The sequence below is a fragment of the Carassius auratus genome, chromosome 29 (assembly GCF_003368295.1).
Source record: "Carassius auratus strain Wakin chromosome 29, ASM336829v1, whole genome shotgun sequence".
In the NCBI taxonomy this organism is placed as follows: Eukaryota; Metazoa; Chordata; class Actinopteri; order Cypriniformes; family Cyprinidae; genus Carassius; species Carassius auratus.
In genome coordinates this window covers 12,276,897-12,292,935 of record NC_039271.1, presented here as the reverse complement: position 1 = coordinate 12,292,935, position 16,039 = coordinate 12,276,897, and the positions used below count along the sequence as shown (strand labels likewise).

At 35.4% G+C, this 16,039-nt stretch overlaps 1 protein-coding gene across 1 annotated transcript; it reads left to right on the top strand.

The window, feature by feature from the left end:
- The first annotated feature begins 8,452 nt into the window (after window positions 1-8,452).
- Window positions 8,453-15,783, top strand: LOC113047738 (sialic acid-binding Ig-like lectin 11). The gene is made up of 8 exons (XM_026209022.1): window positions 8,453-8,471; window positions 9,407-9,733; window positions 9,809-10,072; window positions 13,157-13,420; window positions 13,921-14,214; window positions 14,654-14,741; window positions 14,849-14,903; window positions 15,021-15,783. Exons 1-8 carry the CDS (start codon window positions 8,453-8,455, stop codon window positions 15,372-15,374), a joined length of 1,665 nt encoding a protein of 554 aa, XP_026064807.1. The 3' UTR covers window positions 15,375-15,783.
- Window positions 15,784-16,039: the final 256 nt, after the last annotated feature.

Here is a 16,039-nt window from a genome sequence, read left to right as displayed (position 1 = left end):
CGGGTGTTGTACCTGCTGCACTCAAAATTGCTGCTGTAACACCTGTACTAAAAAAGCCCAACGTAGACTGGGTAAACATCAATAATTTTCATCCCATCTCCAATTTGCCTTTTTTAGCTAAAGTACTTGAGCGAATTGTGGCCTCTCAGTTAAATACTCATCTTACCTTGCACAATCTTTTTGAGCCCCTGCAGTCTGGCTTCTGCAAACTGCACAGTACTGAAACAGCATTGGTTAAAGTCACCATTGATTTGTTAATTGCTGCTGACTCTGGCTCTTTGTCAATCCTGATTTTACTCGATCTCAGCGCAGCTTTTGACACTGTAGACCATTCTCTTTTACTCTCTCGATTGGAAAACATTTTTGGTGTTACTGACACAGCTTTAAATTGGTTCAAGTCTTATCTATCAGATCGTAGGCAGTTTGTGTCCCTGGGTGGTTGAAGGTCCAACATTGGCTCAGTACAGTTTGGTGTTCCACAGGGTTTAGTTTTGAGTCCCTTACTTTTTAGCATGTACATTTTCCCCTTGGGCTATTAAGTTTCATTTTTACGCAGATGACACTCAGATTTATATTCACTCAAAACCTGGTGATAATTCGGCTGTTGCCTTTCTTGAACATTGCATATTGGAGGTAAAAATATGGATGTCTCAAAATTTTCTTTGTCTCAATAGTGACAAGACTGAGGTTATGCTGATTGGTTCACCCCATCAAGTACGTAAAGCTAATATCTTAAATTTAAAGATAGATGGGTCTATTATGGAGCTTCAAGCTAAATTAAAAAATCTGGGGGTGATATTTGACTCAAACTTAACTTTTGATCCTCATGTTCAGAACATGGTTAAAGTATAATTTTTTCACCTTAGAAACATTGCAAGACTACGTCCCATGTTGTCTTTTTCAGTGGCTGAAAAACTGATCAATACGTTTGTCTTTTCTCGAATAGACTACTGTAATGCTTTGCTCGCGGGGGTCTCGAAATCTACTTTAGGCAGATTGCAGTATGTTCAAAACGCAGCTGCCAGAGTCCTGACAAGTTCCCGGACAAGTGAGCACATCTCTCCAGTCTTGGAGTCCTTGCACTGGCTTCTGGTCAGGTTTCGCGTTGATTTTAAAATTCTTATGCTTACCTACAAGGCCCTGCATGGTTTAGCTCCAGAATATCTGACTGAACTTTTAACTGTCTACACCCCGATGCGTAATCTTTGTTCCTCAGTTTCTGGGTTTTTAACTATTCCTGTAACTCGTTTACACTCTATGGGTGACCGGGCCTTCTCTTCTGTGGCACCTAAACTCTGGAACTCTCTTCCTACTGAAATCAGACAGGCTGAATCCCTTAGTATTTTTAAATGTTCTCTTAAAACCATTTTTTTCTGGTTAGCATATATGTGATATGTTTCTCTGATGGTCAATCACAATGTATGTTTATTTATTTAATATATATATATATATATATATTTACTTTTATGCCTTGGTAAAGCGCTTTGAGATGTAACTTTTAAAGGCGCTATAGAAATTAAAGTTTATTATTATTATTATATTATTTTTTATCTCCAGCTGTAGGGGAGAGCAGGGGAGAAAGTACCATTTTTCAGGAAAAACGTCATTTTAAAAGATAATGTTTTAGACAGAGATATATTTCTGCTGTGACCAGTATCTCAGAAGTGTGGTCTAACAATACCAGGTGGTATTTTTTAGAAATGTAGAAAGACTTCAGTATAATTTCACTTTGAACATAAGTTGCACATTGGGATAATATTTACATATATACAGTATTGTTCAAAATAATAGCAGTACAATGTGACTAACCAGAATAATCAAGGTTTTTAGTATATTTTTTATTGCTACGTGGCAAACAAGTTACCAGTAGGTTCAGTAGATTGTCAGAAAACAAACAAGACCCAGCATTCATGATATGCACGCTCTTAAGGCTGTGCAATTGGGCAATTAGTTGAAAGGGGTGTGTTAAAAAAAATAGCAGTGTCTACCTTTGACTGTACAAACTCAAAATTATTTTGTACAAACATTTTTTTTTTTTCTGGGATTTAGCAATCCTGTGAATCACTAAACTAATATTAAGTTGTATGACCACAGTTTTTTAAAACTGCTTGACATCTGTGTGGCATGGAGTCAACCAACTTGTGGCACCTCTCAGCTGTTATTCCACTCCATGATTCTTTAACAACATTCCACAATTCATTCACATTTCTTGGTTTTGCTTCCGAAACAGCATTTTTGATATCACCCCACAAGTTCTCAATTGGATTAAGGTCTGGAGATTGGGCTGGCCACTCCATAACATTAATTTTGTTGGTTTGGAACCAAGACTTTGCCCGTTTACTAGTGTGTTTTGGGTCATTGTCTTGTTGAAACAACCATTTCAAGGGCATGTCCTCTTCAGCATAGGGCAACATGACCTCTTCAAGTATTTTAACATATGCAAACTGATCCATGATCCCTGGTATGCGATAAATAGGCCCAACACCATAGTAGGAGAAACATGCCCATATCATGATGCTTGCACCTCCATGCTTCACTGTCTTCACTGTGTACTGTGGCTTGAATTCAGAGTTTGGGGGTCGTCTCACAAACTGCCTGTGGCCCTTGGACCCAAAAAGAACAATTTTACTCTCATCAGTCCACAAAATGTTCCTCCATTTCCCTTTAGGCCAGTTGATGTGTTATTTGGCAAATTGTAACCTCTTCTGCACATGCCTTTTTTTTAACAGAGGGACTTTGCGGGGGATTCTTGAAAATAGATTAGCTTCCAGAGGTGTCAAGTAACGAAGTACAAATACTTCGTTACTGTACTTAAGTAGAAATTTGGGGTATCTATACTTTACCTGAGTAATTATTTTTCAGCCGACTTTTTACTTCTACTCCTTACATTTTCACGCAAGTATCTGTACTTTCTACTCCTTACATTTTAAAAATAGCTTAGTTACTGCTATTTTATTTCGGCTTGTTTTCATTCTGGCTTGTCATAATTGAGAAAAAAAATATCCAGATAAATCGCGCCATCCGGATGGAGTGAATTTGATTGTGGTTGGATGAGAAGTATAAACATATACCATTCCGACACCCACCCTATTGGTCTGTAGGCGATCCATCCATCGCACCTGCACATGACACAAATCACATCACACTCCAGCAAGGACATAGCCGGTTTTGGGTTCGTTTATCAAAAATTATATTTCTTAAAAGTAGGGTGGAACTGGCTTCCGATCGCCTCAGAGTCAGTCCGCTTAAATTTCATATGAAACCGGCGTCAGACCGCGGTCTCCTCTCTGTCTTTCAGCGCGCTCTGCAATCCGAGCTCAGTGATCAGCCGTGAAACAGTGATTCAATGCGAGCTCAAACAGAGACAGAGGACACAAGGTGTGTGTTTCTCGATAGATTGTTAGAATATCTGTATCCGTGCAGTTCTTTGTCATAAATACAGTTTACAAAAGGTCACGAGTGAGCAGTCGGTTTCTCATCTAGTATAAAGTTTTCGCTTGTCACCGCGCGCTCATCACAGCCGTTTCCTCCAGCGAAAATCTAGCCCTTAACACATATGAACGAACGCATACTTTAATTACTCTTATTTAAATATATTTAATACACTACTGTGCAAAAGTCTTAGGCACGTTAGTATTTTCACTTAAAAGAATGGTGTTCGTCATGATGGTGTGTCAGTATAAAATATCAGTTTATATTTCCAAACATCCATTTTGCCGTCGTCAAACTGCTTGTGCATTCAAAATCGCACTAGATTATTATTAAATTAATAGCAAACTGATTTTTCCTAAGGACGCACTACAGCAAAATATATAAATAACTGACGTAAAACACTCTTTTTGGGGTGAAAATACTATATTTTCTTTTCCATAAAACTTTTGCACAGTACTGTATTTTAAAAACGACATTGTTGCTACTTAATAAAGAATGACCATATAGTAATTCACAGGACTGATTAAAGACAGTGACAGACAGCACTCATCTGAACTAAATATCAGAGTGAGTGACAGAGATACAGTAGAAACATTATGTGTGCATTTGTATTAAATAATGACCCAGATTGTGAAATACATTTATTAGCCTTATTAAGGGAAGCACAACTTGGGAAATGAGAGGATCCAAGGTGAAAGTTATGGATTTATTTTAAATATTTATAATATTCTCTAATGTTATCCATAGTTTTTTTAGGTTATTTTTTTTAAGTATCGTTTAAGGCACCGTTTAGGCGCCGGTACCGTTTTAAAAGTATCAAAAAAGGCACTGGACCCTTCTTAAAAGTTATTATTTCTCACTGGTTCATTTACCAAATGGGGGCTTTCTCTTCATCCTCCACAAATTAAGCTGTAGCTAGTTCGTTAGCGAGACGTTTTAATAAATTATCGTTTGCGAATGACGACGCGATTGACAATTTTGTGATAACTAGGCTTTACCAACTTTGTAACCCCGAACACTGGACATAGCAGACATATGTTCCGAATACAGGAAGCTATCGATCAAGAAGGTATCAGGATTATGAGTTATTTTTAGTTTTTGATTAACAATGTGGATTAATCATTCATTTTGACAGCACTATAATGTTTATTGTAAATAGTCAACCACACAAGAGTAATTGTTTTTAGCCTGCACCAATGTTCTTGTCCATTGCCCTCGCAGATTCATGCAGCTAAGCTTGGTTGTACATTTACATTCCATTAAAGCTTATTGATGACAAGCCTCTGAAGTTTGACTTTTTGCACCATAACAATACTTATTGGCAACTAGTCATCATATCTCCAGCTCTTTAATGTATTTGCATTGTACTAAAATGCGTTCATTTTCAGTGGGCATATATGCGGCTGAAAAAAGGTAGCCTAGCCCTAGTGCATCACAAATTTTTCAACGTGAACATTTTAATATAACATTATAGTCATTATGGCCTTTAGAAATTTTTTTTTTTTTTTTTTGAGAGGTGGGGTAGTGCACAATAGGCCCCTCTGGCACGGCCCAAGCTTTTGTTCTTAATGGCATTTTTTCTTACATTACTTTTACTTTTATACTTTAAGTAGTTTTTTAAACCAGTACTTTTACACTTTTACTTGAGTAAAAAGCTTGAGTTGATACTTCAACTTCTACAAAAGTCTTTTTAAACCCTATCTATACTTCTACTTGAGTAATGAATGCCAATACTTTTGACACCACTGTTAGCTTCACACAGACGTCTTCTAACTGTCGCAGTACTTACAGGTAACTCCAGACTGTCTTTGATCATCCTGGAGGTGATCATTGGCTGAGCCTTTGCCATTCTGGTTATTCTTCTATCCATTTTGATGGTTGTCTTCCATTTTCTTCCACGTCTCTCTGGTTTTGCTCTCCATTTTAAGGCATTGGAGATCATTTTAGCTGAACAGCCTATCATTTTTTGCACCTCTTTATAGGTTTTCCCCTCTCTAATCAACTTTTTAATCAAAGTACGCTGTTCTTCTGAACAATGTCTTGAACGACCCATTTTCCTCAGCTTTCAAATGCATGTTCAACAAGTGTTGGCTTCATCCTTAAATAGGGGCCACCTGATTCACACCTGTTTCTTCACAAAATTGATGACCTCAGTGATTGAATGCCAGACTGCTATTTTTTTGAACACACCCCTTTCAACTAATTCAACTAATTGCCCAATTGCACAGCCTTAAGAGCGTGCATATCATGAATGCTGGGTCTCATTTGTTTTCTGAGAATCTACTGAACCTACTGGTAACTTGTTTGCCACGTAGCAATAAAAAAATATACGAAAAACCTTGATTATTCTGGTTAGTCACATTGTACTGCTATTATTTTGAACAATACTGTATCTATAAAACCTGATCACTACATCTCAAGTTTTCTGAAGCCATATTATAGCTTTGTGTAAGCAACAGACTGAAATTATATGGCATGTAGAAGATTATGTAAGTTTTATAGTTTTTGTAGCAAAAGACTTTCCAGATATTCAGTTAAAGACTTTGTGCACAGAAGGCATGTTAATGTTGATCCAGGAAGTACTGGTGTGATGTGATGAAAAAGGGAAGTTATAATAGATCTGATGCAGTCAGATTCAGTTTCTGCAGCAGAGCTTCAGTCCGTCTCTAATCATCAGCAGGTGTTACAGCTGGAAACTTGGGATCTAAACAGGAGATTACACTTTCTGGCCCCAGGAAGGTCAGATTATTTTTGCTGTTTTACTTCCACCATATTAAACCAACATTAATAGACTTGTTGAATATTAATAGAAGCTTTCATATCTAACATATTTAACTTATATTTTTAAAACAAATACAGGATATAATATGCTTTATCCAAGTAATGATAATCAGTTTTACCAATACACTATTTAAATATATATATATATATATATATATATATATATATATATATATATATATATATATATATATATATATATATATATATATATATATATATATATGTTATTCTAATTATGCTTCATTTTCAAAAGATAAAGCAAAATTTCCACATATCATTTAAATATTCAATTCCAAATTCATTGCACTGTTTATTAATCTTGACTGCATGAAACAAGCAATTTTATGAAGCAACATAAAAAAGTAATGCAGAGAATAGTTAGATGATTTAAATGGTTAAACATATGAATAAACCAAAAGTAATGCAATGTTTTCAATCAAAAATTAATGTTGATGTAAAATATAAAATGTTACTTTCTTCTTCCTGAGGTATCATCTTTGGCACATATTTGTGAAAAACTTTTGCAACTTTTTTTTTTCTTTGAAACCAAAGTTGAGTTTTATGTTGTCACTGCTCTCAAACTCAAAGAAAAGTCTCTTAAACCATCTGTGCCCAATTTTTTCTGAATGGTTTCATACATATAGTCATGTTAATAGTGTCCTATGTGAACATGTTCTGCATTACTTTTCCACAGTATGCTGTATTCACTCCTTCAATGTCAAATTTGAATAGGAGAGCAGTTGGCATCTAACTCAAAATAACTGCTTTCAAAAGATCAATCTTTATGAATAAATAAATTAATTAAGCATAAAAGTCGAAGAACATTTAATGCACCCCCCCCCCCCCCCCCCAAAGTTGCTTCTAGTTTATAATCTCTAGAATATGAAAACACAGTAAATCCATTTGTCTTAAAATGGTGGGACATAGTGCAGAACAAAGTGCAGCCATTAAGGTGACCCAACAGGGTACTGGGTATCAATAAGTTAATTAAAAATAAATAAATACAAATAATTAGAATGAAGGAAATATTACAACTATATAATAAAAAGGGTATACCTGAAAGAAAATTTCAAATTTAACTGTTTGGTTACCAACATTCTGCAAAAGGTCTTCTTTTGTGCTCAACAGAAGAAAGAAACTCTATGAAACAATGAAAACTATGAATAGGAACATATTGTTTAGGTCAAATGAATGAACCTCGAACAAAATCTTTAATATTCATGAAATTAATGATATTCTTTTTAAATATATGATTATTTAAATAAGTATAATTTGTAGGCTACACACATGATTGTTTGTTTATTTTTTTTTACTTATTGTTGAACATGCAGGTATTTTCATTCTTAGAAGTGTGTTAAATAAAAATAAATAAATAAAAATAAATAGAATGAAGAAAATATTACATCTATATAATAAAAAGGTAAACCTTAAAGAAAATGTTTTATATAGAAAGTATTATATATACACAATTTTAAGCCCATAGTATTCAGTGGCTTACTGTAATAGGTGATTTCATATAATAATGTAAATTCATTACTTGTTTGAATTTCAGCATTACAATGGAATCATAAGCTACTAGTCATAAAATTAATTAGGGTCCTTGAAAGATTTAAATGAAACACATCCAAACTGGATAAAGGGGCCTCAATTTTTTGCCCTTTACGAGACATAATTTTAGAAAAGTGCGAAAAACATGATGTACATCAGTTCATCCCACGTGTTATCTCTTTATCTTTCCATTCTTCCTTTTGTGTGACTGACTGAAGTTAGTAAACTGCTGCTGTCACCACCCGTGGCAAAAAAGCAGAAGAAGTGCGGCAGTACAGCTGTGGAAAGATTGCTCTCTCATCTCCTCCTTTTGACAGATTTATTCCAGATTAAATTAAGGTCTACTGTACACTAGAGATGTTAGTTAACGGGTTAAGTTATGTTTTAGGTGGGATATTATGAAAGGAAAAAGCACTAAACAAGACCAATAACCTTGATTTATTAACCTGTTAACACAGTACACCCCATTTCCCCATGATATGTACTTACAAGTTATTTGCCCACCGGCAATTATAGTTGCCGCTTGGACATTTGACTATGTTTACAAAAAACTATAGATCTCCTGGAAGATTTGTTTTGTTTGGATGATTCTAGAGACCTTCATGATTATATTGATATGTATATGTCAACAATAAAAACTTATTAGTATTATGAAAATTACATTTCTTTGGGAGGGTTTGCCTTCGCCATGGTTCCTGGAAGTAGAGGTAGGAAGTTGACAGCCTCATGTGACAAGGGGGAAGTGGATACCTTATTTTGTTTTCTTGAAATCCTTTATTTAGTTGTTTACTTGCATGCCATTGAGAAATATAAAATGGATAACATCTAGAAAAATACTTACAAAAGGAAAATGAAAACTTTAAACTGTGGCAATAGTTGCCGGTGGGCTTAAATGGGTTAATCAGAAAAAGTGAGAGAGGAATGAGGGTGGCTGAGTTTATCAGTGTTACAGGTTTCTTCCTCTTTTTTTTTTTAGGTTCAATTTTCTTTTGACCTATAGGTTGATGTTCCTCATTGAATGAAGGGATGGACATCTGGACAGCAGAGAAAATAATTCTTCTTGGGTTTCTGTTGAAAGGTAGTATATTTCTGTTCATGAATTAAATTTAATAACAACATTTCCAGTCCTTTTCTTGATATTAATATATTTTTTTATTATTTCTTACATGTTTGCATTATGTGTGTTGTAGGTGTTTGCTGTAGAAATTTCAACATCAGTCTGCCACAGAACATTCAAGCCCTCAGTGGATCCTGTTTGGTCATAAAGTGCAGATTTGAGATTCAGAAACAATATGACAAAGACCTCACTGAGAAAGCTGCTACAGGACTGTGGCTCAAAGATGGAGATAATACGGATAAGCATCTAGTGTTTAACTCCACAGATCCCAATCCTAATCACTTTAATGGGAAAATAACTGGAAAGCTACATGAGGGGAACTGCACCACTATCTTCTATAATGTTAGTTCTAAGCATACTGGTAAATATTACTTCAGGATTGAAAGTGGTGGTTTGAAATATGTCTACTCTGTAAATTCCTCCACTATACATGCGTTAGGTGAGTGATTTAAGGTTTTAATTTATAAACAAAGGTGTAAAATGAGTGTTTTAAAAGTTGACGCCATTCTCGTTTTACTTTTTCAGACTCTCCCCCCAAACCCACAGTGCAGCTGTATGTGGATCAGGAGGAGGTACAGGATCAGGAGGAGGTGTTGGAGGTGTTGGAGGGGAGCTCTGTGAGTCTGCGCTGCTCTGCTGAGACTCTCTGCTCCTCTCCTCCACCAACTCTCACATGGAGCTCCACTCCCAGAATCCCCCTCAGTGAGAGCAGCAGACGAGAGGAGCTCATCTCTGATCTGAACTTCACTGCTACTCACCGTCAGCACAGAGTCACTTTCACCTGCACTATAACCTACCAGCTACAGCACCAGAACAAAACAGCACAGAACAACATCACAGTACATGTTCAGTGTAAGTGAGGCTTTGAGATGCTTTTTAGTTTTTAATCATATTATTGTGGTTTTTATTGTGATTATTTTCCTTCAGATTCGCCTAAAAACACATCAGTGTCTGTGCTTCCCTCCAGCTCTGTGTTGGAGGGCAGTTCAGTGACTTTGATCTGCAGCAGTGAAGCAAACCCAGCAGTGAACTACACCTGGTCCAGAGAGAGTGAAGGACAGATGAAGCAGCTGCAGACTGGAGACACTCTCACCTTCGATAAGATCGACCTGGTACACAGAGGCTGGTACTACTGTACAGCTCAGAACCAACATGGCACCCAAAACTCATCAGTGATGCTGGACATTCAGTGTGAGTATTACATAACAGACAATTTTACCTTGTCACATTTATTAGCACCTTAAAGTAAATTATAAAATTAACAGTTATGACACTGTAATTTTGTGTTATGATGCAATAATAGACCAATTCAGAGTAGACGTCAAACTTCATTTGCAGCTGCGTGCGCATAGTGGTTGCAATAAAAAAACACTGAGAACAAGTGAAGATAAATAGGTAAAATCCATGGAATAAGAGAATACATATATATATATATATATATATATATATATATATATATATATATATATATATATATATATTTGTGCCTTTTGATATCAAGATCGGAATGCAAATAATTTTTATAGAATACTGTCGTCAAAGACGTAATTTGAAGCTAAACGCTGATGTTTAAATGGACATATTTTGGATGAAAACTGCTATGATTACTCTACTTTTAAAGCATACACTGTAAAACATTTATTGTCAAATTAACAGTAACTTACTGGCAACAATTATCGAATAGTTGGTGTGTTTCATTCAACAGTAAAATTACTGTAACACTAACAACTGTAGTATTTACCTTTAATACTGAATACATAATTGTACTGTATTTTTTTTACCATGTCAAAGTACAATATTAAACTGTTGATTTTCAATAATACTGTATACAGTTATGAAATGTTATTTTATTTTCTATAGTGCTACTGAATAATGTTTATTGTAAGTGTGGTCCTTAAAGGGTAAGTTCACTTTCACATGAAAATTACCCCAAGCTTTACTCACCCTCAAGCCATCCTAGGGGGATATGACTTTCATCTTTCTGATGAACACAGTGATTATTTTGTTTTTTGCAAAAAGTTTTCTCGTCGCTCTATAATATTAAGACTGAACCACTGAACTCACATGAACTGTTTTAAATATGTTTTTAATACCTTTAGTTTATGGATCTTGAGAAGTTCAGTGCTGTCTATAGAGCCCTCACTGAGCAATCGGATCTAATCAAAAATAACTTATGTGTTCCGAAGATGACATTATACTGTAGAACAGGACTGTGAGTGCTGGTCCTGGAGCACCGCAGCCCTGCAGAGTTCAGCTCCAACTCTAATTAAAACCCGTCTGTCTGTAGCTTTCTAGTAACCCTTCAGAGACCTTGATGAGCTTGTTCAGGTGTGTTTGATTAGGGTCGAAGCAAAACTCTGCAGGGCTGCGGCTCTCCAGGACCGACGTTCACTAACGTTACCCCTGCTATTGAACATCAACGCTGCGGGCAGGTCTTCTAAACTAACATTTACACTATTACTGACATTTTGGTTTGCATAATATTTATTTATTTATTTATTTTTTTTTATGTAAAAGATATTTATGGCGAACTTTACTGACAGTGTTGCTAGGCGAAGGCACCCGTTGATCAGAGAACTGAAAGAGTTCTTCACAAAATGGCAGTTTGAGGTTGTTTTTTTCGTGGGCATTTCGCATTACTGTGTTTAAATGTACAGGAACATGCCGCAGACTACATTGAAAGAATACTGTACACAGTTTATACACTAGTAAAGTTTTGAGTATAAACTTTGAATGTCGAAATCGCAGTCAGCTATTCTAAACTAACATTAAATCTATTAGCTAGAATTAGCTATAATGTCTGTATGTATGAAAATATTAATATTTATTACTTACCAGATGAAGCACGTTTCCAGGTTGCAGAGAAGACACAATGTTTCCGACATTACAGGACAAAACTCTTTCCAATGCGTTCTCTTGCAACCCCAACTGACAGAAATTACGAGTGTTAATGCATAGCACCTGATTTTGAGTCCTGATTTTTTTTTATGTAGTAATCAACAGTATAATATTGTGTAAACAACAGAAATCATTTACAGTGTTCATTTGATTTAAACAATAGGTCTACATAATATTCACATTTGCTGTTCAATGATGTATTGTATTAGCCCTACAAACCTTACTATTAACATTTGTACATAACATTTAATTATTTTATCTCACAATTCTGACTTTTTTTTCCTCACAAATGCAAGTTTATATATCCACTGTATAACTCGACTTAGATAACTCTGAGAAAAAAACAAAAAAACAAAACAAAACTGAAGAGCTGAGGGGAAAAGAGAGAATTACGAGTTGTTTTTCCTTATTAAAATTGTTAGATATAATCTAGGAACTGCGAGAATAAAGTCAGAATTTTGAAATATAAAATCAATAAATTTTATTATTATTTTATTCCAGTTGAAAACCATAATTTTCTGCCACTTGATAAAAAACAATAATCTGTGAAGCTATCCCACTATCTAACGTCAATTTCATTGAATAACAGTGCTTATCGCTGAGTGACAAGCTCTTGTAATATGCAGAGAACATTTTTAAAATGAACTCTAATCAATATAATTTGCAATCTTTTTAAACTTAACAATTTTATACTCTATCTGTGTAATTCTCTATCCATAAGGCTATTCGCTCCCAGGGTTTTCTGCATCTTGATTAAATTTGAGCCCAAAAAATAATTAAAAAGCCTCTAAATTTTTCTGTTAACCTTACCACATTACTGTTTAATTCAGTTTCATTTAAATGTTGGCACACATTCAGAGCTTTAAGTTCACTATCTCATAATTCATTTGAGTTGCTGTTGAGTGCATGATTTTGTAGCATCAGACCTTCAGACAAGTACATTTGAACTCTAGACTGGAAAGCAGTCTCTGTGTGCATCTGCAAAACACATGACTGAAATGACTCCTGATGCATCAGCACAATTACTCGTTCAACATATATATTTGTGTGATACACAAATATATATGATACACATAGAAACATGAATAGACACATTTTTTTCAGTTTCCATTACACTTTTCTGACCAGTGTGAGGAAGACAGAGCCAATACTAAAACAGAGATCATAAGAATATATATATGTTCGATAAAACACCAAGCAAAATGGCATCTACTTTGATTTCAGCTGGATTTTGTTAACTTAATGCAAATGCATCGAGCTTGCATCCAAATACTTTTTTTTTCATAAATTTCATACATTACCTCATTCATACAGTTATTCCTTCCTCTATTAATCTTTTATCTTTTCAATTTCAATTTTTTTTTTTTTGCTTCTTAGATGCTCCTAAAAACACATCAGTGTCTGTGCTTCCCTCCAGCTCCGTGTTGGAGGGCAGTTCAGTGACTCTGACCTGCAGCAGTGAAGCAAACCCAGCAGTGAACTACACCTGGTCCAGAGAGAGTGAAGGACAGATGGAGCAGCTGAAGACTGGAGACACTCTTACCTTCGATAAGATCGACCTGGTACACAGAGGCTTGTACTACTGTACAGCTCACAACCAACATGGCACCCAAAACTCATCAGTGATGCTGGACATTCAGTGTGAGTAATACATAACAGTCAATTTTACCTTGTCACATTTATTAGCACCTTAATGTCAATCATAAAATGAACAGTTATGACACTGTTATTGTGTTATGATGCAGTAATAGCATTTTTAATTACATTTTTTTTCTTTATTAAGTTTAAGGCCAGATAATATAATTGAAAGGCCTATCATTTGTCCAGCTAAATTTACCACATACATTTAAATGCTGAGACATTGATTTTTCAGTATAAATTGTAGCTTCAGAGATTCAAACCAGTCTGGATTCTAATAGACTATACATCAGCACTATATTGTCAGTGGGGTCCAAAGCAGCATTGAACCCATTTGGCTTTCATTGTATGAACTAATTAAATATTTTTCGAAACAACTTATTCAACAAATTTTGTATTCTGCAGCAGTGATGCAAATCCAGCAGTGCTGAACTGCTGCATTTATCACTGACATGAGCAGAATCATTGTAGTTATTCTGTTTCTTGTATTTGAATACTTTCAGATGCCCCTAAAATCTCTCCATCCTCCAGCTGTACCAGGACTGTAACTGTGTGTTTCTGTGAGGCTGATGGGAATCCCTCTCCTGAACTGGAGTGGCATCTGTCTGGACGTCCTGTCACTAACTCTTCAAACACGTTCATCAGTGAAGAGAGATTGAGCAGCACAGGCTTGAGGAGCTCCATCTCTCTTCATCAGTTTCTCACAAACACATTCACTCTGCAGTGTGTCAGCAACAACACTCATGGCATTGCAAGTCATCAGTTTAATTTGCTTCATGTCTCTCCTCAGGAGTCAGGTACATTTTAGACATTGATTTTTAAGGTTTAAAGTATTTAGAGATGTATAATCTTAAATACCATCATTTATACATTTGAACAGTTCTGTTTGTGTTGTTCATTTCTAGTTGTTACATTAAAAAAAGGGCAAAGGATAAATGCTTAATTCTTTATTACCTCACACATCACAAACTTCTATGTAAATGTCTATAGGAAAAGCTGTAGAAGAACATTCTTTTTCCTTAAAGACATGCTTTTGCTTACAATACAAACTAGTTTTGATACTAACCACAATTCAAACTTCCTGCTCAGCTCATTCTTCTAGAGAGGATGAGGGAATGGAATCACTAGCTTTATTAGAATTAGATGCTTTTTATTTCATATAACTGATCAATTATATTAACGGGTCTCCAAAATCATGTAATTTATTATTATTATTATTATTATTATCATTATCAGGTTTCCAACGTTTCTCTTTTTTGGTTGGAGTTGCTGGTGGGGCTTCTGTGATGATGATCGTTTGTGGCATTTTACTTATCTGTGCAAGGTATGTTCACATTGCCCAAATTCTCTAAAAATTCAAATCCATACATGGCTGATGTTAATTTGCCAATATTTTTTGATCATGGACATATGGAAATATATTTTTTTCAGGAGAGAAAGCAACCCAAGAGGAGACGGTGACACTGGACTCATTCTGACTGACAGGGTGAGTTCCCTCAAAGTACACTGTTCATTTTAAAATACTGCAACTTCTGTTAAACAATTGTTTTACAAGCAGAATACACCACAGCTCTTACTGTCAATTTGTACATCTGTTCAACAGAAGGATGAGAGTGGACCAGTTTGTGCCAATAATGGCATGTTGTCTCCTACTGGAGCTGCCACCCAGAATCATGAAGAACTCAATTATGCCCCCATTAACTTCACAAACATCCAACCAGAGTCAGAAGAGATCAGGGGCGTCTCCTCGCTAACAGCTGAGTACGCTGTGGTCCAACGTTATCCTGGCAGAGTATCAGGGGCAGAGAGCTCAACAGAAGGTGGTCAGCCAAACAACGGCATCTCAGCTGTAATGAATTCTGAGAAAAATCCAACCATACTAGAGCAGGAGTCAAAAATGGAAGAAGTGTTAAACAAGCCATCAGAAGACACAATATATCAAAATATCACCATCTGAGCTAGAATGGCAGTGTTGTCATGTAATTACAATGAATGTTAGCTGCAGCTTTCAAGCGTCAAAAAAAAAAAAGCCACCATATAACTTCTGGGTCATGTATATAGTCATACGATTGCATTTTCTGTTGACCAAAGTACCTCTCCGCTATCTGAACATGCTCAATTGGTGATTGTCGGTGTCTGTGCAGTGTGAATCGGGCTTAAAAATAAAAAAGGGAGATAGTTGAGAAAATGTATTTAATACAAGATTTGTAAAGTTAATCTTTTGACACTTTAAAAATAAACAAACAAATGTGTGTGTAGCATGTTGTGTTAAGTTTTTCATGGCATTACAATGCATAAAAACAAACAAACTAATAATTAAAAATTTTAAGTGGATATGCGTTGCACATTAAGATGAAGATTCCAGACTCGTGGTGAATGGTACCGTCAAATTAGCCTCAGCTTAATTGACATGGCTTAAAAATCTCAACTAACTATTTAACTATCTATTCTCTCTCTTTCTTTAAACCCCAAAAAAAGAAAAGAAAAAAAAAACTTTTAATCAATTGCTTATGCAATTATCTGCTTGTGTTGCAGATTAGCTTTTTAGGCCTCTGTTTTCTGTTCTGTTCTGCAAAAAGACTGTATCAGAAATTTGGTCTGGAGAAGATTTGAAAAGCTTTT